General features: G+C 39.3%; 2 protein-coding genes across 4 annotated transcripts in view; both read right to left on the reverse strand.

Annotated features, from left to right (window-relative positions):
* The window catches only part of KIFC1 (kinesin family member C1), a gene marked incomplete at its 3' end in the record, with an annotated part of 8,045 nt that extends 4,027 nt beyond the window's left edge, over nucleotides 1-4,018 (reverse strand). Inside the window, 7 exon segments of the mRNA XM_072431362.1 lie at nucleotides 35-202; nucleotides 420-597; nucleotides 1,183-1,390; nucleotides 2,021-2,053; nucleotides 2,143-2,196; nucleotides 3,190-3,310; nucleotides 3,903-4,018. Of these exon segments, the coding sequence (XP_072287463.1) occupies nucleotides 35-202; nucleotides 420-597; nucleotides 1,183-1,390; nucleotides 2,021-2,053; nucleotides 2,143-2,196; nucleotides 3,190-3,310; nucleotides 3,903-4,013 (873 nt within the window).
* A 4,513-nt stretch (nucleotides 4,019-8,531) lies between these two features.
* LOC140343069 (uncharacterized) lies at nucleotides 8,532-22,186 on the reverse strand. 3 transcript variants are annotated; one of them, XM_072429548.1, is made up of 10 exons: nucleotides 22,053-22,131; nucleotides 19,605-19,657; nucleotides 19,414-19,524; nucleotides 17,005-17,196; nucleotides 15,367-15,495; nucleotides 14,653-14,742; nucleotides 14,164-14,298; nucleotides 13,531-13,683; nucleotides 11,416-11,607; nucleotides 8,532-10,665 (listed from the first exon to the last, which is right to left on the reverse strand). In XM_072429548.1, exons 3-9 carry the CDS (start codon nucleotides 19,516-19,518, stop codon nucleotides 11,440-11,442), a joined length of 972 nt encoding a protein of 323 aa, XP_072285649.1. In that variant the 5' UTR covers nucleotides 19,519-19,524; nucleotides 19,605-19,657; nucleotides 22,053-22,131; the 3' UTR covers nucleotides 8,532-10,665; nucleotides 11,416-11,439. The 3 variants fall into 3 exon arrangements, with proteins under 3 accessions (XP_072285649.1, XP_072285650.1, XP_072285648.1); XM_072429549.1 differs by lacking the exon at nucleotides 19,605-19,657 and having other exon boundaries at nucleotides 17,005-17,193; nucleotides 22,053-22,186; XM_072429547.1 differs by lacking the exon at nucleotides 19,605-19,657 and having other exon boundaries at nucleotides 22,053-22,185.
* Nucleotides 22,187-22,524: the final 338 nt, after the last annotated feature.

A 22,524-nucleotide genomic window follows, 5' to 3' on the forward strand; every position in this document is an offset into this window, starting at 1 on the left:
AATTACAATACACACAGAGTGATGGCTCACTTACTTTTAACTCCTGAACAGTGTTATGTAGCCTCCTCCGCTCAGTCTCCAGCGCATATACTTGTGCATCTCTCTCCTCCACCGTTTGTTTCAGGGACGAAATCTCAGCACTCTGATCACTAACAACAGTTTTCAGTCTGGAATTTTCTCCCTCCAGACAAATCAGTTTTTGCTATACACACAGAAAGAATGCAAAGATCATTGTTTACCTTAAGATTAAACGAACCCTCCTGATAAGAAGTTTTCATATAATGCAGTGAGCCAAAAACAATACGGTTTCCTAAATGGAAAAGGTTACAGGTGGATTCACAGGTAATGTAGAAAACAACAAACTATTTAACAAGGTGTATTTTTTATTTTTATTTTATTTTTTAGGACTCTGAATCTACCTCCTTATCCTTCAGCTGTTCAGTAAGGTTGTGACTGGTCTCTCGTAGCTCCTGTACAGTATGTTTCTCATTAGCCAGTTCGGTTTCCTGTGTCTGGCAAAGGCTAGTCAGTCGTTGAACCTCTCTCTCAGAGTTTGTCAATTTCTGCTGTTCAGACTGCAGCTTTGATTCCAAAGTTCTGAACAAAAACAACACTATCATCAATACAGTAATAAATAAACACTGTAAATATCAAATAGAAATGACTGAGCAAAAGTGTTAGCATTTACACAGAAAGTGCAAATATTGTTATGTTCCCCTGATAAGCTGCTTGTTTATGTTTTTACATGTGAGCATTGGTCTTTCCAGTTCTCCACTCTAAGCCCAGACTACCTGATGATGCAGCACCAGAGGCTTAATCATGGACTGCCTTGGTACAAGGTACCCTTAGTACACAAAATTATTGGAGTTTTTTTTTTTTGAAAGGAAGGTGAATGTCTAACACTACATGAAAAGTAACTCCTGAGTAGAGAAGCATTAGTGAAGAACCAAAGATTCAAAGATTGAAAGAAATGTGGTGCCCAAGAATGAATGGTGAAAAGTTGTCTTGGTTGAATATATGCATGTACCTTGAGAGCCCCTTTTTTGACGGGTAAATCAGAAAAGGGAGATATTTGAACAGAGTTCAAATATGCAATTTTAACAGAGGGAAGTGGATTGTCTGTTTGGGTGAAGGTTCAACATAGGATGTTATCAGACATTGCACATTTCTTTCTGTAATTACCTTAGCTGTTGGGTGAGAGCAGCATTCTCAATAGTCAGCGTCTCCACCTGCTTCTGGAACTGCTCCTTGGTGCTCATAAGGCGAGCATTCTCTCCGGAGAGGGACTGCACCTTTCCTTTGTAAGTGGTCATTTTGTCTTTCATATCATTAACCTGACCTTTTAAATCCCAGGCTGCACGCTTCTTTGTGCCAGCTGGCTGAGAAGGTGCTAAAAGGTGAATAGGAAAGCAGTATAAATGTAATTATATAGCTGTTAAAAAAATAAACAACCTAGAACCAATCTCTTCTGTATGAGGAAAAGGGAACAAAAGTCTATGGATGTGCAAAAATCACATGTGTGGAGAATACAGAAGTAAATCCTGGGAAGCCTGATTATGGCCCAATATAAACTTGATAATAAGAGATAAGAGGAGTTTAAGTATATCCAAACCCTAATACACTTCATTTATTCTTTTTAGGTCTGTTTAGTACCCCAGTTTAGATCTGTGCAGACATTGGAAGAAAGCAGTAAGAAACTCATACAAGCAGAAAATAAAGTATGGGGCAGTTCTGTACAAACACATTATATACAATGCCTCAAGATTGTAATTTTTTTTAATTAGAACTACATTTTATAGTCCAGTATGGATATGTTACTCTTCTTTTTTAGGAGCTGTGGAGTATGTCATTAAAAGGAACTCTATCACATAGCAAAGCACCTATGCTAGAAGGATATGATGGTGTTTTTTTAACACATATTCCATATACTAATTACTGGCTGCTTCCATATCAAACTAACACAGACTTCTGTGTGTCATAACAGCTTGAAGAGGTCAATTGCATTTTTGCTTAGACTCACCTGGTGCCGTCACCTTTGGTTTGGCTGGTGCAGCTGCGAAAAAAAGAACATTTTATATTAGTAAGACCAGGCATGGCCAACATATAAATTTCTTTTAACAGTTTGCCCATCAAATCTCTTACCTGTAACATTTGCTCTGTTTTTTGAATTTTGGATTACTGCCAGAGACTGACGACCTGCAAAAAACAAAATAGTGCATGATTTACTGCTTATTCACAAGATCATTATTTCCCGCTATATGGTACAATTTGCATGTGAAAAGCTAGGCTCATAGTGAAATTAAATAAGAAACAACAGCAGCCATTACACATTTACAGCCATGGCTTCATCTTGGGAAACTTGGCATGGAGGGGGAAACTTGGCATGGAGGAGGATATCGGGGTAAGTCAATAGGGGACACAGGGCATAAGTCTGGACATGCAAATAGCAAAACACCAGCATGGTCTGTACTGCGGAAGTGCACACTGATAGACCATTTATTTTAAACCCAAAATCCTATCCAAGATAAATTGGGATTATCTATTGCTAAAAAAAATTCTTGTGTGTTATCTTCTTTGGTTTCACTTCGTAACAGAGGTCTGACTTTTACACTAAGCCCACTAACCCCCTTTCCATTAAAATACATTCAACAGTCATTAGATAATTTCCTTGATCACGACCAGGGCTAAAGGTCAGGGAATCCTGGGTGCACCACCAGGTGGTTACTAAAGAGTTTGGTCACAATACAGGGGCTGCCACCCACCTACAATTTCTGCCCACCTGGCTTAAAAAAAAATTCTGGGTTGAGCACTGTGTGTGTGTGTATATATAAATATATATTTCTATGCAGAGTTAGCTTTGTCAGGATGTTAATTTTTTTTTTCTCATCTTCGTCCAGATGAATTTGCTTGTGCAGTTGGAAATGTAAAGAATGCTTAACTGAAAGGACAGCCCAGAGCCAGCGCAGATCTTAGTCTGCTACTAATGTGATCTATTATGTTGGCAATTTCTCTCTTTCCATGCAGCTCCACATCTGATAAAGCCAAGATTTTTGTGTGCGCTTTGTGAATATCCATATCATGCAGTTTGATGGTCTGGTACTAGCAACATCCTCACATGATGTCCGATGGTAGCCTAACAAGAATGCAATAAACACATTGTGCATCATACCCAAAGTCGATGTTACTTACCAATTACTGGAGCTTTAGGTAAAGCGACAGCAGGAGTTACACGTGGCCTACTGGTGGCAATGCTTGCTGGGACTCGAACCTTTTGCAGGTCAAGTTCTGAGGATGAAGCTTTCAGACGTTTCTAATGGTTAAAAAAAAAAAAAAAAAAAAAAAAAAAAAAAAAAAAAAAGTATTTCACTTGTTGAAACACTAAAACCAGACCTGACTGAGCAGATGGCAAAGAATAAATATGTTAAGAGAGTGCCATCCTTAGTGGGACTAGTAGTTTGTAATTATATAAAATAATATGCCATATTTGATCATGCCAAATTTGGGCTGTGCTGTATTACACAAATAGCTGCACTTTGCCACGTCTCACAACTTGTCTGTGGGTTTTCAGCAGTTGATCCATATATACAATAGGGAAGGTTGGAAAACCTGTATAGTTTTTAAAACAGAAGTAAAGTTACTTGACAAAGTCACCAGCAAAAAGAGGTATCCGACAGAAGACATGTGAACAGAACTAGATGTAGACAATGTCACTGATGTGCAAAAGTTAACTTTATCAGTGGCTGCCCAAAAAGCAGAAAGGAATAATAAATCAGGATTATAAAATTGGGGAGGGGGTGTAGGGGCAGAAGAGGTACCACAATTCTCCAGACAAAACCAAGCATGCTACCTGCAAGGAAGAAAATAAAAAGAAACATGAAACAAACCCCTAGGTCTGCTTTTACCCTCGACATCTGCTCCTGGTTCTCATCGCTCAGCCGTCTCTTCCTGCTGGGTGGGACAGGCAGACGGGACATCTTGAGAGACTGTTGCTTCTTATCTAATGAAGTCTCCATTTTCAGAATCCTAAATGAAATAAGACAACAAATACTTATCAAACCACTAATCAGGGGTTATCTTAAGCTGCGTACACACTTCCAATTTTTGTCGTTGGAAAGGATCTTTCACGATCCTTTCCAACGACAAGGGGCTGCAAGATGCATGAACGATGCTGTACATACAGCACCGTTCATGCTCTATGGAGAGGGGAGGGGGAGAGCGACGGAGTGGCACCCTGCTGCGCGCTCTCCCCTTCCCTTTCATTAGGATCGGCTGTCGTCCATCGTCAGTGGATCCGGCAGGTCGGTCGTCCGGACGATGGACGACACCGACTGTACACACGGCAGATTTTCGCCCGATAATTGGCCGATGCCGATTATCGGGCGATAAAAATCTGACGTGTGTACGTAGCTTTAGACATTGGAGTGATAGACACATTGACCATTAAGCCTTTATTTACTCCTTATATGTTCTTGTTGAAACCAGTCTTGTTTTTTTTAGCTGTCTGTGTCCTCACTGACTTTTGTCACCAAGAGATAGGAAATCACCTGTAGGACTTTGGAAAGATTACCTCCTAACTTCCTATTGTATCTCTAGGACAGGAAATGGTTGCAAATATACCCAACGGAGACAGACAGGAAAAAAGGTAGCTTTTAACCAATCCCTATTTGTTAAAGACTTGGTATTAACGGAACATAAACTGTGCATATTGTATACATGTTTTTGCTCACTCCGATTTGACCAGGTTTGTGATACTTTGCTACTATGTGCATTGCAATAGCCAGCCATGTTTTTTTTCTTGGGTTCTCAGAGCATATTATACAATTTCTACATGAATAAAAATGTAAAGAATTTTCCTATCTTATACTCTTGTCACTTGAGGGTATATTGTGACCTTTTGTTCCTTTCGAGACCATAGAGTTTGCCTTGAAAACTATTCAAAATGTTGGGGCACATACCATAGAATGACATACTTTGTGAAATAACTTAATGTGTGATTTACAGTGAACCTAATCACAAATAAGTAGATGACAGTCAATGCATCAGTATTTTAGAGGCCCAAGAAATGTTTGTCCTAACAGGACAGGGGCACTACATCCCTGGACCTGGGTGTATCGACATGTCTAAAACTTACTGTATGCCCAAAATCCACATCTTGCAATTAATTGCTGATACAAATGGCCAGTGCCTGTGATTAAAAACAATGAACCTTTTTTTTTTTCTCCAAGACTGGAGAAGATAGATTATCGTGGGAGAACCTAGGTGATCCAGCACACCTGGAATTAATTTGCTAAAAAGCATTTGCTATTAGTTGGCAATTCTTGACCAGATCCATTCCAGGCTTGCGGGATCACTCAGGCTACCCTATCTTCTCTGGTCTTGGGAGAGCTTTAATAAATCAGGCCCAATGTGTAGCTAGCAATGTAATTACTTAGGGCCAAACAATTTAATCGTAGCTACAGGCAAGTAACTAAGGCACCCAGTGGGGTAACGTATGGTATTAGGCCCCCCTTGGTAGTACTAGTTAACCCCACTTGGTGGTAACCTATCACTCGCTCCCGCTCTGCTCTCTCCCTACTGAAGCCAGGCTGAGCCTAGACTTGAGAGATCACCCTGACTGACAGTATTGGCTTCATTTCAGTGTTATGTGAATACAGTGAGTTTCCCAGCACCCAAAATCCCACTGCTTCTAGGCAAAGTGCCCAACAAGTGGCAGGCCCTAGGATGCAGGAGGCCACACAAAGAGCCAGCCGGCAATATGTGTCCCGAGCACCAGGGAATAGAAAGTGATTTTGGTGTCACCTGGTGCAGTCTTCACTCCCTGAACCCCACAGGCTAAAGGACAAACTTGTGTCACAATGTCATGTTATTTTTTTACTACTACAAATTGCCATCTTCCTGTAATTTGTCCGTACCCATAGAGATGAATACAGAACAATTGGAGCTGGTTCTTATTCATTATTTATATAGCGCCAACATATTACACAGCGCTGTACAAAGTCCATAGTCATGTCACTAGCTGTCCCTCAATGGGGCTCACAATCTAATGTCCCTAGTCATTTTTCTTTAATACACTCTAAAGTCAATTTTTGGGGGACAATTAATCTAACTGCAAGGTAAAATTTCTGAGTTTAGTTATGCTTTAACACATGCCCGCTGCGTGCCAGGCTTACCAGTATGCCAGTGATCTTCACTGCACATGTCAGGATAGGCAACAGCAGAAGACCAGCAAACATTTGACCGATATCACCTGTGACATCCCAAGAAACACTCAGCACTGAACTTTTAGTTTTTAAAACACTCAGTTTCTTCTTCACCTGGGGTATATTGAAGTCTGCAAAATCCAGGACATTTGCTTAAAGCGTACCTAAACTCACTTTACATAAAAGGGTAAACAACCTAGGCGATTGAGAATGAATGGGAGCGCAAAGCCTCCCAGGATACCTACGTTATGCATCCCGGGAGGCTCTTGGGTGCTCCTTCTGCACATGCCCGAGCACCCCGAGCATGCGCAAAAGGATCCCTTATGTCAAAAGGGGGAAAAAGCTGATCTCACACATGGATAGTGAGATCGGCAAGCTTTTTTCCCCCCCAACTATGTCACCTGAGTTCACGCCTAGGTTGGGTGACGTAGTAGGAAGAACCCAGAAGAAGAGGAGAAGATGACGCCTGGAGCGTCGGCCCGAAGACTGATACCGGGACGACGTGGGACCCGATGGAAGAGACCTCCGGACCGATCGACTGCTCTGCGGGATTAAAGGCGAGTGGGATTTTTGTTTTGGCGGTTTTTTAGTTTAGTTCTTCTTTAAAGAGAACATGTCACCTGCCTTGTGCAGCTAGGAGGGCTGCCAGCCCCCCATTAATAACAAAGAATTAAAAAAATTCACTAAAATTTTTAAAGCCCTCTCTTACGAGACACAGAAACACACAGGCCAAGGACACATCCATGCAACATCTTCAACAAATATCATCAACCAATGGAGGAATAATTTTAAGAATATAATTTATTATTGACTAATAATAAATGAACGAGCTGTGATCATGTTCACTATTTTGCATGCGCATGCAATATTATATGTTGACTTTTATATGGGTATGTAGTGATTCTACACAGTCGCATCTTTTGGGGCACATTCACACATGCGCTGCGGGATCCTACATACCGTACCCGCATTGTTTTTTGCGCATCGGTGCAGAGCCGTGCTAATTCACATGCAATGGCAGCAAAAAAACATGCGTGCCAATTTTGCCAGTGCACCACACTGCAAGTTATTTCCAAATGGATGCCAAATTGAACACCTCCTCTGGTTTTCCACTAACCTGGATAATTTCTCCTCTAAAATCTATTATGAATGCTGCAGCCAGACTCATCCATCTTTCCCACCTACCGACCCAATACAACACCTACCGGTACCTACCCCATACACAGCCTTCCCACCTCTCCCCTTCTGCTGCCTCTCTTTTTAGTTCTCTTCATTGGCTTCCATTTCACATGAGGATCAAATTCATGCTCCTGTGCTTTGCCTTCAAATAGCTCCACAGTTCCTGTCCCACTTACCTTTCTGACCTGATAGAAAAATACTTCCCCAGCCGCTCTCTTTACTACTCCAATGATCTACTAATGACTTCCTATTCGGCTTTCTCCTACCTTCTGCTCCTTAAAAAGAGCACTTAAAACCAACTTTTTAAACTTGCCTACCACTACCCCCACCACTACATCTCCCTTCCTATTGTGTGATACCCCACCTCTTAGATTGTAAGCTCTTCGGGGCAGGGTCCTCTCCTACTCCTGTGTCACGGTCTGTCCTTTGCAACCTCTATTTAATGTACAGTGCTGTGTAATATGTTGGCGCTATATAAATCCTGTTTCATATTATTATTAATGCCTGTTCTTTCTGTAATAAAAAGTTTGCCTGATTGCAATTTTTAAATGATATCCCTGTCAGATTCCGTTTTATAAATAGAGCCCCTAGTTGGAAAGTGTTCAGGCTTGACAGTCTAGTTTTATTTGTGAGTGGTTGTAGCATACAGTAATATCCTTCCTGGAATGGAATTTGTTCCTGAACTCAGCTAAGTGAAACACAGTGAATACATGTCTCCAGACTTTTGAAAAGATTTTTTTTCACATTGCAATCAATATGTATAAATCATGAGTAAAGTTGATTTTGAGTTGAAAAGGTAAATCAGACATTTTCTATTTGAAACCAATGTAAAATGTACGAGTAAGATGTGAGGAAACGTTTAAATACCCCCAAATGTATAAATTGTATCAATATATCAAAAGTGGCAATGTAGAAATGTATCAAGGTGTATTAGTGATGTTGTTTTGTTTATAGTCACATGATGAATACATTGTACATGTGTATGAATAGAATGTCATGGATTACTTGGGTAGGGACAAATTTGCAACGCACATTTCTTTGTGCATGTCTTAAGTAATGTGTAAATGTAACACTTCTTGATATTACCTTTCGGAGATCACAATACAATACATAACAATACAACACAACACTAATCCATTAAAAAAACTAAAATTTATGTCAACATTTTATTTGGTAAAACTGATTACATAACACCACACTATATCTAAAAGCAAATAAACAAACAAACAAAAATGTGTTTTCACAACAGTGGAGGGTCATTGACAAAAGTAAAATAGTAAGCAGAGCATGTTCTCTACATCAGGCAGTGATACAACCTTGAACCCGTAGGCATATGCTGTGATCGCCAGTGCAACAAGGCACCGCGTCCAGCAAGTCAGAAAATCTTTGGCTGCAATAATGTGGGCTTCCATGTTATGGCAGCACTTGTTATTGTTTCCTAAAGGACAAATATGCTATTAGTTTCTTATCCATTCATTATACCAGGGTATCAGAATCAAATATGTAAAGGTAGGCCAGTCATATTTGCTTATAATATTTAGGTTAGGAACACAGATTAGGAAGATGTTTCTGATGTCACTCTTCGCTCTTTAGTTTGCTTAACATCGAGCATTTTGGAATTTTGAACAAACTTCTAGTTGTTAGGACAGCAATGCATGTCCGAAATGATGTGGACAACCCTTCAATATCTTGAGTTCAGGTGTTTTCAGTAAAGGGTTCTGGTAACACTACAGCATCTTAGACAATTGTGGAAATCTTAGAAAATTGTGCACTTCCAACCTTGTGGTGACAGTTTGTAAAAGGTCTTTTTCTCTCCCTACATGATGGTGTCTCACTGTACAATGACAACGTCTTAAAGACGAGTTTGGTGTTGAGGAACTCAAGGGACCTTTACAGAGCTTTGACCCTACTAAACATCTTTAGGCTCAAATCCAATGATGACTGTAAGTTGAGTCTTCTCATTCAACTTTAGTACCTGACCACACAAATGGCATTTTTTTTAACAGAGGACATATCCCAAAGACACCTTTAAAAGTTTGAGCTAAACTTTCGCAAAAAATATAGAGCCTCTTGAAGGCCAACTCTTTTCTAAGTGGATTTGGAATGGGATGTTCATACTGCCATTGGAACAAAAGGATAGCATGACTGCCTACCTTCCTGGTCAGCTGCTGGCATGAGGTTGTTTAACACTGGTCTATAGTCTTGTCTTGCATACCTATCTGCTAATCAGTGGCATATAACTACAGTGAGACAAATGTAACGTAAGGCATATGCAGCGGTAAAATATTAAAAGAGCACCCCAGTCAGACAAAAAAATGGTATTTAAACTAACCCCACATAACTGCTGGGAGGAGTCTAACTGGCTGTGTAATTGGCTATCCTGATAGCTAAAGACCTTTAATTGCCAATATTTTTCTACTTTCTACCTAACCTTGAAAAACATAAAGCCTGATGTGTTCCCTGGTTCTAGGACCAGCTCATGCAAGCTCACCTAAACACATGGGAGCATGAATGGGACAAAAACCTGTGGCAAGATACTACAGTCCCTAGGAAACAACATGTAAGAAGCCCAATGTAATCGGGTGAACAAAAGGGTGAATTGAGTGGACTTTTTGAATTAAGTGCTAATGCAGGCCATAGAAGATTGGAAGCATTAGAATGAGAAAAGGTAACCACGTCTGGAGGCTAAGGCCTGATAAGTACCAAAAGGACTCAACTACAACCTTCACTAAACGAGTGAAACAGTGCAAAGCTGTGCACCTACCTGTCAAATTACAATGGTGGATGCACTCTGATGGTTGTGTCTGATGAAGTAGGTCATTCACTATTGCAATACTTATTTCAATTGAAGGGTCAGGGGGGCAAAGATGCTTTCTACCTTAATTCATCTTTGCTTTTTAGCATTTACACATCTGCACATATACCCCTTTTATTCCTACAACATAACTAAATTCATCATCCTCTTTCAAAGTGAGCTTATTATCATAAAAAAAACTTGACTATATTAGAGCCTAATTATGCAAACATGTCACATGAAAAATTCTGCCTAGTTACAATTCACATTGTAAAAATATTTCATTTTTTCCCCCACAGATCATTACGCTTAAGCTTGGTTAACATAGAAAAAAAGAAAACCGGCAGCTGGAAACCGCACAACTTTAAAAACGTCACTACACATGGAAATGTACATCATTTTACACTGCCCCGCTAATACAAAAAGCTGTCTTTGGACAAGTATTTTCAGTTCTAAATTCACACTGCTGTGGGCTGGTCATCAGAGGGATTCCTGAGAAAAAACAAACAACATGAGACGATGGTTAGTGTTGGCATCAATTTCGAATATTTGTGAATATTAAAGGTAGTTGATTGTACAGATACTGTGGGAAATCAAAAGTACAGACAAAGGATTAAAAATGCTTAAAACAATATTTTATTAAACAAAAAAAACATACTAATGGTTTAGGATGCACAGTACCTAAGCAAACATAGTAGTCCATTTTAAAAGAATTGGTATGGCTGCACCATGGCCATACCACTACCTAACCTATACAGACATCATCACACATCTATAAAGTACAGTCATGTACTTTAATTGTGTGCACTTCACTAAGCCAGCCTTGGGTTATTAAACTGTGTTCTGTAAATGCCGTTGCAATTTTTATGAAATGAGGAAGAAATAGTATGAATAGCATAGTGCATAGTAATAGAGACTGGATATTGCCATTCCCTTTACATTATCAATAGAGTGAATGTCATTCACCTGGGGTTTCACATTCACCTTAAGGGCTCATCCACATCAAAGCAAGAACAAAACAATTTGCCTTTTATCCTATGGCTTTTGCTCACACCAGCACACACAAAAAAACATAAAAACACATTTTATTTTTTGCAATGTTTTTTGACATGCTGTAAACCAATGCAGCATTAAGGGTTGGTGTGAATGGGCTGTTAAAAAAGACTAGCAGGTATGACCAGCTTAATTACTTTAGAAAACATGAAGTTTAAAGGAAAGAAATTATTTAGTAAAATTCCTTACCAGTTCTCTGTCAAGGTTATCAGCTTATTTATCATCCTCCTCTCCATCTTCCTCTTCATCCTCCTCTCCCTCCTCCTCTCTCTCCTCCTCCTCCTCTTCCTCCTCCTCCTCCTTATCATCATCGTCCACGTCATTGTCTTCATCACTGTCAAGATTGTCTTCATCCTCTGTGTTAGATTCTGAGCTTTTCAACTACAAAATACAAATGGCAAAATGAGTGAACGATCATTTATAGATTTGCCAGGTAATACCTTCTAAACTATGTAAAGGTTTTTTACATTTTTTAATACCTAACAACTGACAACAGGTAAGGTAAAAAGGATAGGTTATAGTGGAGCTCCACGCTTTAAACACAGTGGCCCCTCTCCTGCCCCCATACCTTTTTAAAGTAGTCATCTAGTCCAGTTACCTCATTCCAGCTTCCTTTTCTTCCTTAGGTTGCGTTGTAGGGAACGGGATTTTTCCTATTATTATGAAGGAGGGAAGCTATTGAAGTGTCACACCATTTAATCATACAGTGCGGTGGACTCTCAGGAATAGATCTGGAGTTCTCCTTTAAACTGTAACTACAGCAAAACTTTTGTTTGGTTTTAGATGGCGTGGGGGAGAGTTAGACCTTCTGTTACACTTTAAATGCAGCTTGTGCCCCATTCACAGATTCACCCTCACCATTTCTCTTGTTTCCTACTTCTGCTATTGAAGGATACAGGAAAGTAAATTACGTTATGCTAATGAAGGATCTCACCTCTACTCTGCATGGCACTAATGAAAATTTTCATACCGCCTGGTTCTATTAGAAGCAATACCAAGAGCCTGTTCAGTACAGTGCATACCCAGAACCAAGTAACATTTACTTATTGCTTGCACTGAGCCTCCTGATCCTACATTGTATTACACGAGTGTCATTTTGCTAACTCCTGCTTCCCCATAGCCTGATTCTTTTCTTTTCCTTCCCATATCCCCCTTCTCCCTTTTATATTTTACAATATATATGTATAGATAGTTTTCTTTTCTCCTGTCTGTTATACTTGACTTTGATTTCTGAGGCTCCAAGCCACTTCAATGTTTGGATGTGTGTTTTTAAAATTACTGTTTTACTTTTCTATATGGTTTATAAAGATTATTTGCAATACTTACCTTGCCTCTAGCACTGTCCCCATGCATCTTCACAATTCAGTCCACCATTGCTGTTTTATTCAGGACTGGATGATGGCCAGCAATATTCTGTCTACTTTTTGTCATGGGACATGATAAAGCCAGCCTTGGCTGACAGAAGAATGATGCAGAGAAAAGCAACAGCAGTTCATTTAAAGTCTGCTGTCTACTTTCCCTCTTTGCATAAAATTTAAAAAAGAGAAAGTTTAACAAGACCTGCAGGGGAGGTAAAAAAATATATAATTCTCACCCTTCTTTTGGCTTCTGTTGGCGACACTATAATCCTGATATGAGATTTTCTCTATAAGAACTCTACATTACCTAGACATCGCCAGAAGGGAGGCAACAACACTCTAACCTTGAACTCGTGGGTTAAAATTGAAAAAAGGTGTACAGTACTAATTTAGGGGGGAGGCAGCAAATGCTTGCTTTTTAGATTTAACTTCAACATGTAATCAAAGGCTTAGGTCTGGTTTGATAAATTATGTTTTTATTTCATATATGCCTTGTCTGTCCATATATGCTTAAAATTTGAAGGGCATCTTCTAAAAAACATTGTAGAAGATGCCACATCCTTTAGAATTTGATCAATGACTGGTGGACCATAGGAATATTTCCAATGTCTTGTAAAGGGAACCTTAGTTGGATGTCTCTAATAATTTACTATCAAATTCTGAATCCATCTATCACAGTAGACCAATGGACCTATAGGAACCCAGCAAACCTTTTACTATAGAATCCAAGCTTCTCAATTACAAAACACTGGAAATTTTCCCAGGGACCACCAGTCACAAAATTAGATTCTGAAAACTAAAAACATCTATTCATAACAAGATGCCAGTTCTAACTCTTTGCTGTACAAAATTATTACAACAAAGCTGTTTTTTTAGCTGTGCTTTAATTGTTTTGGTCCTATGTAGATAATGTATGCAGAATGTGTGCGTGCTTCTGATTGGTTACCTCATGACTTGTTACTGCTGCAAAGCTCCCCTTCTTTCTTGGTCTTCCTCTTGACCTTTTTGGGGTTAGGGACAGTAAAGCAGAGTGGTGCAACATAATCTTCTTTGGGCGTCCTCTTTTTTTTACCTCAAGGGTCCCTGACATGAGGGCTAACTGGAAAAAATGGAATTGAAGAAGTTATTTAAGCAGGCATTTATAACATATCATTGGAAGACATGTGTATCTAAAGCATTTTTTGGTTTTGGATAGAGTAAAGAATAATAAAAAGTCATATGAATACCATTGTGGAGATTTCCTTTAACTTACTGGAAAAATTTAAACTCTTATATCATAAAAAATGAATCACTTTCCAGGTTCCTGTTTGATCAGGGATTAGAACTGTTCAACCAGCATCAGGAGTGAGTGTACTAAATATTCATTAGAATTTTATTAGTCTACTACATATTTTTTCTCAACAGTATAAGGGCCTAATGACAACTTAAAAATTGTATCTATCAAAAAAAACTGGCCTAGCAATATTTATCTGGACCTCTATGCAATGTCCAACATTTATAGAGACCAATAAGGAAGATGTAAGAGATATTGGTAGTGGTGTAAGAGAAAGATGGCGATATGAAGGATAGAACATCTCACCCTTTTGGCAGATGAAACTTTGTTCAGACTCCCCTTTGGTCTCCCTCGTCCTCGTTTCGGGGTCAGGGCTTCATTAGGATGTGGGACTTTTCGAGGTCTACCTCTCCCTATTTTCTCTCCTGATGTGAGCATCTTCTGCAGAACAAGAAACGAACATCTAATGTTACTTTTGTCAATATCAATGTATTTTTGACAAAGAGTTTCTAACACAAAGAAACAGAACGAACCTTAATATTCAATACAATATTTTTTATGTGCTTATAAAAACATATGTGGCTCTTTCGATTTCTGACAGAACCAACATGCATTTTCTGTATGCTTTTAAACCTTTACCATGTGTAAATGTGCATGTATTTGAAATATGTATTTGAGAAGCATAATTTTTAATTAGAAGTGTATTTTGTTCAAATTAATAAAGTAATAAAAAACATAAAATGTACATTTTTACTGGTGTTCTAATTAATCTTACATTGTAATTCTTGTTCTCACCAGTAGAGTGGCCTTGGATGGCTTCTTATTTTTGCTTCCCTTCGGCCTCCCTCTGGATCTCTTTGGGACATCTTCACCGATTGGTTTTACCTAGAAAGAGGTAAAACATCACAGAAAATGGAAAAGTGTGCAATATTAATGGTGGAATATCTTTGTCACTCTAGGACATATTTACAGAATACCTCTACCTCTCCTTTTTTCCTTAACATAAAGGGGAAGTGATGTCCCCAGAGATTTTATATAGTGAGAGATTTTATATAGTGCCAACATATTATGCAGCTCTGTACATTAAATAGGGGTTGCAAATGACAGACAGATAAAGACAGTGACACAAGAAGAGCTTACAATCTAGGGGAACAATGCCACTGATAGGGCTGCAGCACAGGCAGCCAGGAAATTAGGTTATCAGTGCACACAATTTCTGGAAGAATCAACAGTTTTTTTCTTCAATGTTATCAAACTGATATAACAAAAAACAATCAATAGGGTATTAACCAAAACCAAATGAATCCAAGTAAAGCTACATACACACGTGCAATAATTGTTGTTGGAAAGAATCTTTCATGATCCTTTGCAATGACCAATGACTACAGGGTACATGAATGAAAGCTGTACATACAGCACCATTCTGCTCTATGGAGGGGAGAAAAAGATGGAGCGACACCCCACTGTGCGCTCTCCCTCTTCGTGAACAATAACGTTACTACTTCTTACTTTTGTGCTTCCCTTTGGTCTCCCTCTTCCTCTGTGCGGGGTGACGTCTCTATTCAGGGATTCATTATGCCCACTACTCACTGGCCTTGAGGTGTATATAGGAGACTTCCCTTCACGGACGGCATAAACCTTAAAAAAAAAAAAAAAAAAAAGTAGAGAGACTTACATTGGTGAGAGACCGCCATACAAGTAACTGAAAAAATCCAAAATTCTCAGACCTCTAGGTCTGGATAATCGTTGTTCATTCCTATCTTCAAAAAGGGAGCAAAGTCATTACCAAATAACTACAGACCAGTAAGTTTAACGTACATAGTTGGAAAGGTCCTAGAGAGTTTGATAAAGAACCAAATAGAGGAGTTACTGCTAAAAAATAATATTATAATTGATAGTCAGCATGGATTCAAGAAAGACCGAAGTTGTCAAACAAATTTACTCTCTTTTTATGAGGAAGTAAACGGGTAGACAGTGGAGTAGCAGTTGATATATAGTGTACTTAGACTTCACTAAAGTATTTGACACTGTACCCCACAGACGGTTATTATGCAAATTAGGGTGAATAGGTTTAGGGAAAGTCAATCTATAAATGGATAGAGAACTGGCTTAAAGACCGCATCGAGAGAGTAGTGATTAATGAGTCATACTCTGAATGGTCCAAGGTTATTAGTGGTGTACCCCAGGGTTCAGTGTTGGGACCTTTACTGTTGATGTAATGGAATTAAGTCCATACAGGATGTCTATAAACTACACGCAAACCTGGATGTACTGTTTGATTGGGCAGCCAAGTGGCAAATGACATTTAATTCAGATAAATGTAAAGGTATGCACTTGGGGGCTAACAACAAGCATGCTTCATACTGTCTAGGGGGAATACATTTGGGGGAGTCAGACATGGAAAAGGATCTGGGGGCTCTGGTAGATCACAGACTTAATCCCAGCAGACTGTAGAGATGGAGACATAATCCTGCCCCTGTACAAAGCATTGGTCAGACCTCTGGAATATGCAGTCCAGTTTTGGGCACCAGTTCACAAAAAAGGACATTGTGGAATTGGAGAGAGTGCAGAGAAGGGCAACTGAACTAATAAAAGGAATGGAGGAGTTTAGCTATGAGGAGAGATTAGCTGAACTGAATCTTTTCTCCCTTGAGAAGAGACGTATAAGGGGGAATATGATCACCCTGTATAAATATATAAACGGTCCATATAGAGAATTCTCTTTCCAACTACTCACTTTAAGATCATTACAAAGCACAAGGGGGCGCTCTTTGCATCTGTAGGAAAAGAAGTTTAATCTCCGGATAAGGAAGGGATTCTTCACTGTAAGGTGTGTGAAAATGTGGAATCGGCTCCCTCAGGAAGTAATTTCAGCAAGTTCTATAGATTGCTTTACAAAAAAACTGGATGATTTCTAGAAGCACATAATATAACTTGGTATTAAAGCTTTAAAGTAAAAATACCAGAGACTATTGATCCAGGGAACATCCGATTGCCTCAGGGGATCAGGAAGGATTTTTTTTTCCCCTGTTGGAGCAAATTGAGTTTTAATAGGGTTTTATATCTGGGATATGTTTATTTCCCTAGTGGTTGATTTTGATGGACGTATGTCTTTTTTCAACTTGACTTACTATGTAACTATCTCACCTTAGTAGGCAGAGAAGGAAAGGTTTTGTTCTTGCTTCCTTTTGGCCGTCCTCTCCCTCTCGATGCTGTCATTGACCCATTTGGACATTTCTCAGGCATGTTCTCTTTGTTTTGAAGGGTTACAGGGAGTTTTGGTAAGCTCAGTTGGATTTCTTGAACTCCTCCATCTCTGGCCCTGGAGAATTCAGGCTGCTTTAATAAAAAAGGGTTAAGAAACAGAGATGTAAATTATTTATCACATTTAGCTGTCCAGAGGTTACAGTGGCAGCACATGTTTATAAAAATGTAAAGTTTAGGTGTTTTTTTTTCTTTTGTAAATTTTTTTTTCTCTTGGGGGCGACGTAAATCAAATAGGGGTAGCAAAGGACAGACAGATACAAACAATGACGCAGGAGGAGGAGAGAACCCAGTCCAGAAAAACTTAAAATCTAAAAGTTGCCTTGTTGTTTCTTTTCCCACTAATCAACATGCCTTATAAATTATTAAATAAATTCTGTTTTCATTACATATCTTATTTTAGTTATAGTATTGTATTTACTGGGTCTCTGTGCCTCCTAATGCAATAAAGGCTTCAGATTATCCTGAAATTATCACAGCACACTGTCTCAGTATTCTTATCAAGAATCCTTGTCCCAGCGTGTTTTATCCATGATGTACCTATGTACTGTTTAGCTTTTTTTTTGTCGTCATACTCATTACTTCTGTTTCTTGGTTTAACACCTAACCCTTCCTCCTTACCCCTTTACTCCCCCAGTCCTTTCTGAGACAATGCCCTTGGTTTTCCAACCCCTGTCTTCCTTCCCCTAATACCCTGTGTTATGAAAAAATTAGGAAAAACTTAGGTGAAATGGAATCTTTTCTAATAATGCAAATTTTGATGCAGACATTCTGCAGACATCTGTGTGCTTGTGTTAGTCATTTAATTCTGTACAATAAAGCACATGCACATAAGAGGAAATGACCTCAAAACTGCCTAAAACAAACAAACAAAAAAAAAAAAACTTACCTTATGCAGCACAGACGATTGCTCCGGGGGTGCTTTTCATCGGGTCCCTCGTCATCTCGGTATCCGTCTCCAAGTGGGTGTGCCGGGCGGCGACATTTTCACCTCTTCTTCCTGGTTCTTCTTCCTACTTCAACCGACCCAGGTGCGAGATCAGGTGATGTAGGTTGAAAAAAAAAAAACTTACCGATCTCACTGCGCATGCGTGAGATCGGCAAATTTTTCTACTTTCACAAAAAGGCTCCTTCTGCGCATGTCAGAGATGCCGAGGCAAGAGCAGAAGGAGCACCCAAATGTCTCCCGGGATGCATGACGTAGATATCCCAGAAGGCTTTTTGCTCCCATGCATTTAGGGGCCAAGCCTGAACCTTTAAAAAAAAAAAACACTTATAAACATAAAACGCTTTGATAAACAAAAAGAATTTTTACTTTACATAATTTCTGAGTTTATGTATGCTTTAAATTTGTTGTATGCACTTTTTTTCCACCTATGAATAAAATATTTAACTAAAAAAAAAGAATCATTGCCCCCTAATACAAGCAGTCATCTGGCTCTCAGTAAGAATATTGCCAAGGGTAAAATGCTTGATGGCTCAGTGTCATGCTAGAGAAGTGGATGTTCTTAGTCTTCATTTGCGCGCAGACCACCTTAGGTAATGCCCACATGTGATGCTGAACCTCTTTGATTACAAGAACTAAAATCCAATTAATTAAAGGGGTTGACCAAAGGACAGTCAGTCTAGGAAAGAAAATAGGTAAATGATACTGGTTGTCCTCCAGCCAGGAAATAAGGCTGACTCTTTCTGACCAGCTGCAACTAATAATGCACATTGTGAGAAGATCACTGTGTGCAGTGAAATCAAACAATTGTAGAATGTCTGCAGGCTCTGACCACCCTCTGTACAATGTCTGCAGTACCCAGTAGCTTTCTGTAGCATTACATTCACTGAATTTTATGTGTGGCCTTTTTGTAAATTGTACTAGAAATTGGCTATCACTAGCATAAGGCTATGTAAACACGTCAGATGATTCTCGTCCGATAATGGCCTCTGGGCTATCAGACGAGAATCTGGCAAGTGTATAGGGATCGTTGTTCGCCATTCATGGATCCATCCTGGCAGATCCTCGATTGATGAACAATCATAATGGAAGCGAAGGGGGGAAAGCCGCCCAATCGTCCTCCTCCTCCCCTCTCCATAGAGCAGAATGGCGCTGTACTTACCGCACTCGTTCCGTCTTTTGTTGTTGGAAAGGACCGTGAAAGATCCTTTCCAACAGCAATTATTAAGTGTGTGTGCATAGCCTAAGGCTTGCTCCCCCTGGGCTGGTTATCTGCTTGATGGCAATAGCTACAACAACATGAAAACAACATGCAGTTTCACGATGTGGATTGAGTCTTGGATTACCTCCAAGATGTCATGTCTCGAAGATGCAAATAGTTTTCTGCTTTTGAACTTTTGTGGTGTCGACCTCTTCCGCTTGGAGCTTGTATCGGACCTGCCGGTGCTCATGTTTACCTGCAGAGTGACAAAAAAATGTGAACAATTACAGTGAGGGCAACATGCAGCTATAATATAGCTTTATTACATGCACCCACCTGTATGATCCTTTTCTATTGTTCATAGTCAACATTGTCACACCGTACTACAGCTGTAATTACAGAATAGGAGGCTACCATAATAGATAGATAAAAAATAATAGATGGCTAGCTGTCATGCTTTAATGCATTAAACCCCTGAACCGGAAGATTTCCAATTTACTGTTTATTAATCATATGCATTTGTCTCTTTTCCCTCAAAAATAAAATAAAAATGTGTATCTTCCCGTGTAATAAAACCATTGTACAAACACATTAGGGGTTGTGGCATTTTTTTATTTTGGGCTTCGATACACTTTAAAAATCACATGTAAAATGTATTTGCCAGTTTAAGGATAAGACGAATTGGGCAATTGCTCAGAGCTCCCACCTTTTCCAAGATCCCATCTAACATAATAGCAGAAGTAAGGGGAAGCTGAAATGCTGGGCACTTCATATTTGCCCAGGGCCTCATTTTGTCTAAAACTGTCCCTGGCTGGCCATACAGGGTTTGTCGTTTGATGGAGCATTCTATTGAATTGTTATCAAATAATTAGCCAAAAATTATTATTATTAACTAGTAATTATATAGTGCCGACATATTTCACAGCTTTTTACAAAGTCCATAGTCATGTCACCAGCTGTCACTCAAAGGAGCTCACAAGCTAATGTCCCTAGCATAATCATATGTCATTTACACAGTCTAATGTCAATTTTTGAGGGAAGCCAATTAACCTAACTGCATGTTTTCGAAATGTGGGAGGAAACTGGATTACCTGGACAAAAACCCACGCAAACACGGGAAGAACCTGCAAACTCCTTGCACAATTTTTTTTTGGAAACTGATCAACAAAAAGTGATCTATACTAAGCATAGAATCAAAAGAAGCTTGAGCTTGAAATTTCTGTTAATTGTCCAAGTAGCTGCCTGGTTTTTAAATTAAAAAAATATGAATGATTTGCATTTTGGTTGATTTAAAAGATCTGAAAGAATCTAATTTTTTTGACACTAAGCAATTGACTTATATTAAACTGGATTGATTAAAAATGAATCAAATTATTTGTTTTATTGCATTGTTTAACTTTGTTACTAATTCATTTAATAATTTATATTTCTCATAAGCTTTGTTTGCTTTTTCACATGCGTTATTTTATTAGTTCTTTTTGTTTTTTTGTTTTATATTCAACAAAAATATAATAAACGAAAAAAACGATCCAATTAAAGTGAATTCCTATATGGCTATCTTAAAAGACAACTTCTGCCACCATCAGCAATATTTTTCTAGTATTATTAAAATAAAAGCACCTTGTATTTTGTGAACAGCAACGGCTAAGGAGAAAAGGGGGCTTACAAGGAAAGGCACAATTCTCACTGTCCCAGCACTGTATTGGTCACTGTTTCTTCAAATGCACAGCAAAAAGGCCGGAAGGATGAAGTGTGTGTTGGCACACCAGTAGAGAACCTTTTTTATTTTAGTTTTTTTCAGTACTTATAGAAAAAATGTGTTGATAGTGGCTTTTAGTTGCCTTTAGGTACTTTCACCTTTCCCATGCCAAGCTGCAGTGCAAGACTGACATCTACTTCTCTTATGCCATGTATGTAAATGCGATAGCACAACAGTATGGATTGTGCTGTGCAGAGAGATAAGACAAACCATTCAATTGATGGAAATGCTATAACCCAGCAGCACAAAAAAAAAAAAAAAAGAAGCTCATGCACTTGGTATTGTTTACCCATGCATTATCATGCACCGCACGTCCACCAGCAAGGTGCAATGGGTTACCAGCTTCCTCATATCTGATAATCATATCCAGTATTCAACCCAGAATTTTTTTTTAAGTAGAGTGCTAAGACATTTGTAGGCGGGTGGCAGCCCCTGTATTGTGACCCAACTCTTTAGTAAGCACCCACAAACAGCCGGGTGGTTACTGAAAAGAGTCGGGTGGTGCGCCCAGCTATAAGGGGCTGGGGAGATCACTTCTTTATCTTTTCCTATCTTCACTGTTTCTGTTCAGTAAAGACAAGCAATTACCAATTTACAAAGAGAGTAAACACTTCTATCCAATATAATAACTCTCTTTGTGATTTCATAAAAACAACAGTCCTACACCTGAAGAAGAATAAAAAAACAGCAGACACTGAATGCCTCTGCTCTTTTTGTTTAGCAGATCATTTTGCCTACAATTATCTCTCCTATTTTTAGAAGCAGAGACCAAATTGTTCAGTGATATCAGGAGATTTTCACAGCTAAGTTATTGGGGGCAATGGAAAAGTTTTATCCTGGAGCAGAGTTCCACTTTAGCTCCAGTAAATGATTGCAGGTGATGAGTTTTGAAAATGAATTGGCGGAAGTGTCTGATGGCAGAGTGAAAGCAGTAATGGGGGTGTGGGAAGAGGTAGGGTAGCCTGCACAGTTTAGGGATGAATGTCAGTGTGTGTGCAGGCTGGGTGTGCTGCAGCTTTACTCACCGTACTCCCTGCAGCTGTCAATCACTGGAAGCCTCAGTGTGCGCTCCGATAGCTCTCCGGATGTCGGAGCGATGCACAAAGCTTAGGATAGCGCCGCCTCGTCCTGTGCACAGCTCGTCACTTCCTCTCCCTCCTCTGATCTGGGTGGTGGGGGCCCTCCTGGTGTAACACACAAGTAATAATGCTCAGTGACAGAGGCAGCCATTGTCTGCTGAGTCCTCAGCAAAGAGGGGCTCTGCATGTGTTCACACTCTTCAAGACTTTGCTGTATGCTTTACAACAGTCTGATGGGAGATATAGACTCATTATTTTTATTAATAGGCAAATCCATTGCTCCCTACCAGTCTTCTTTTTGAGAGATTGAGCTTGATTATTATAATTATTACACAGCATTTATATAGCGCCGACATATTACCCAATGCTGTACAAAGTCCATAGTCATGTGACTAGCTATCCCTCGAAGAGGCTCACA

This window comes from Pyxicephalus adspersus, chromosome Z, assembly GCF_032062135.1.
Source record: "Pyxicephalus adspersus chromosome Z, UCB_Pads_2.0, whole genome shotgun sequence".
Taxonomy (NCBI): Eukaryota; Metazoa; Chordata; class Amphibia; order Anura; family Pyxicephalidae; genus Pyxicephalus; species Pyxicephalus adspersus.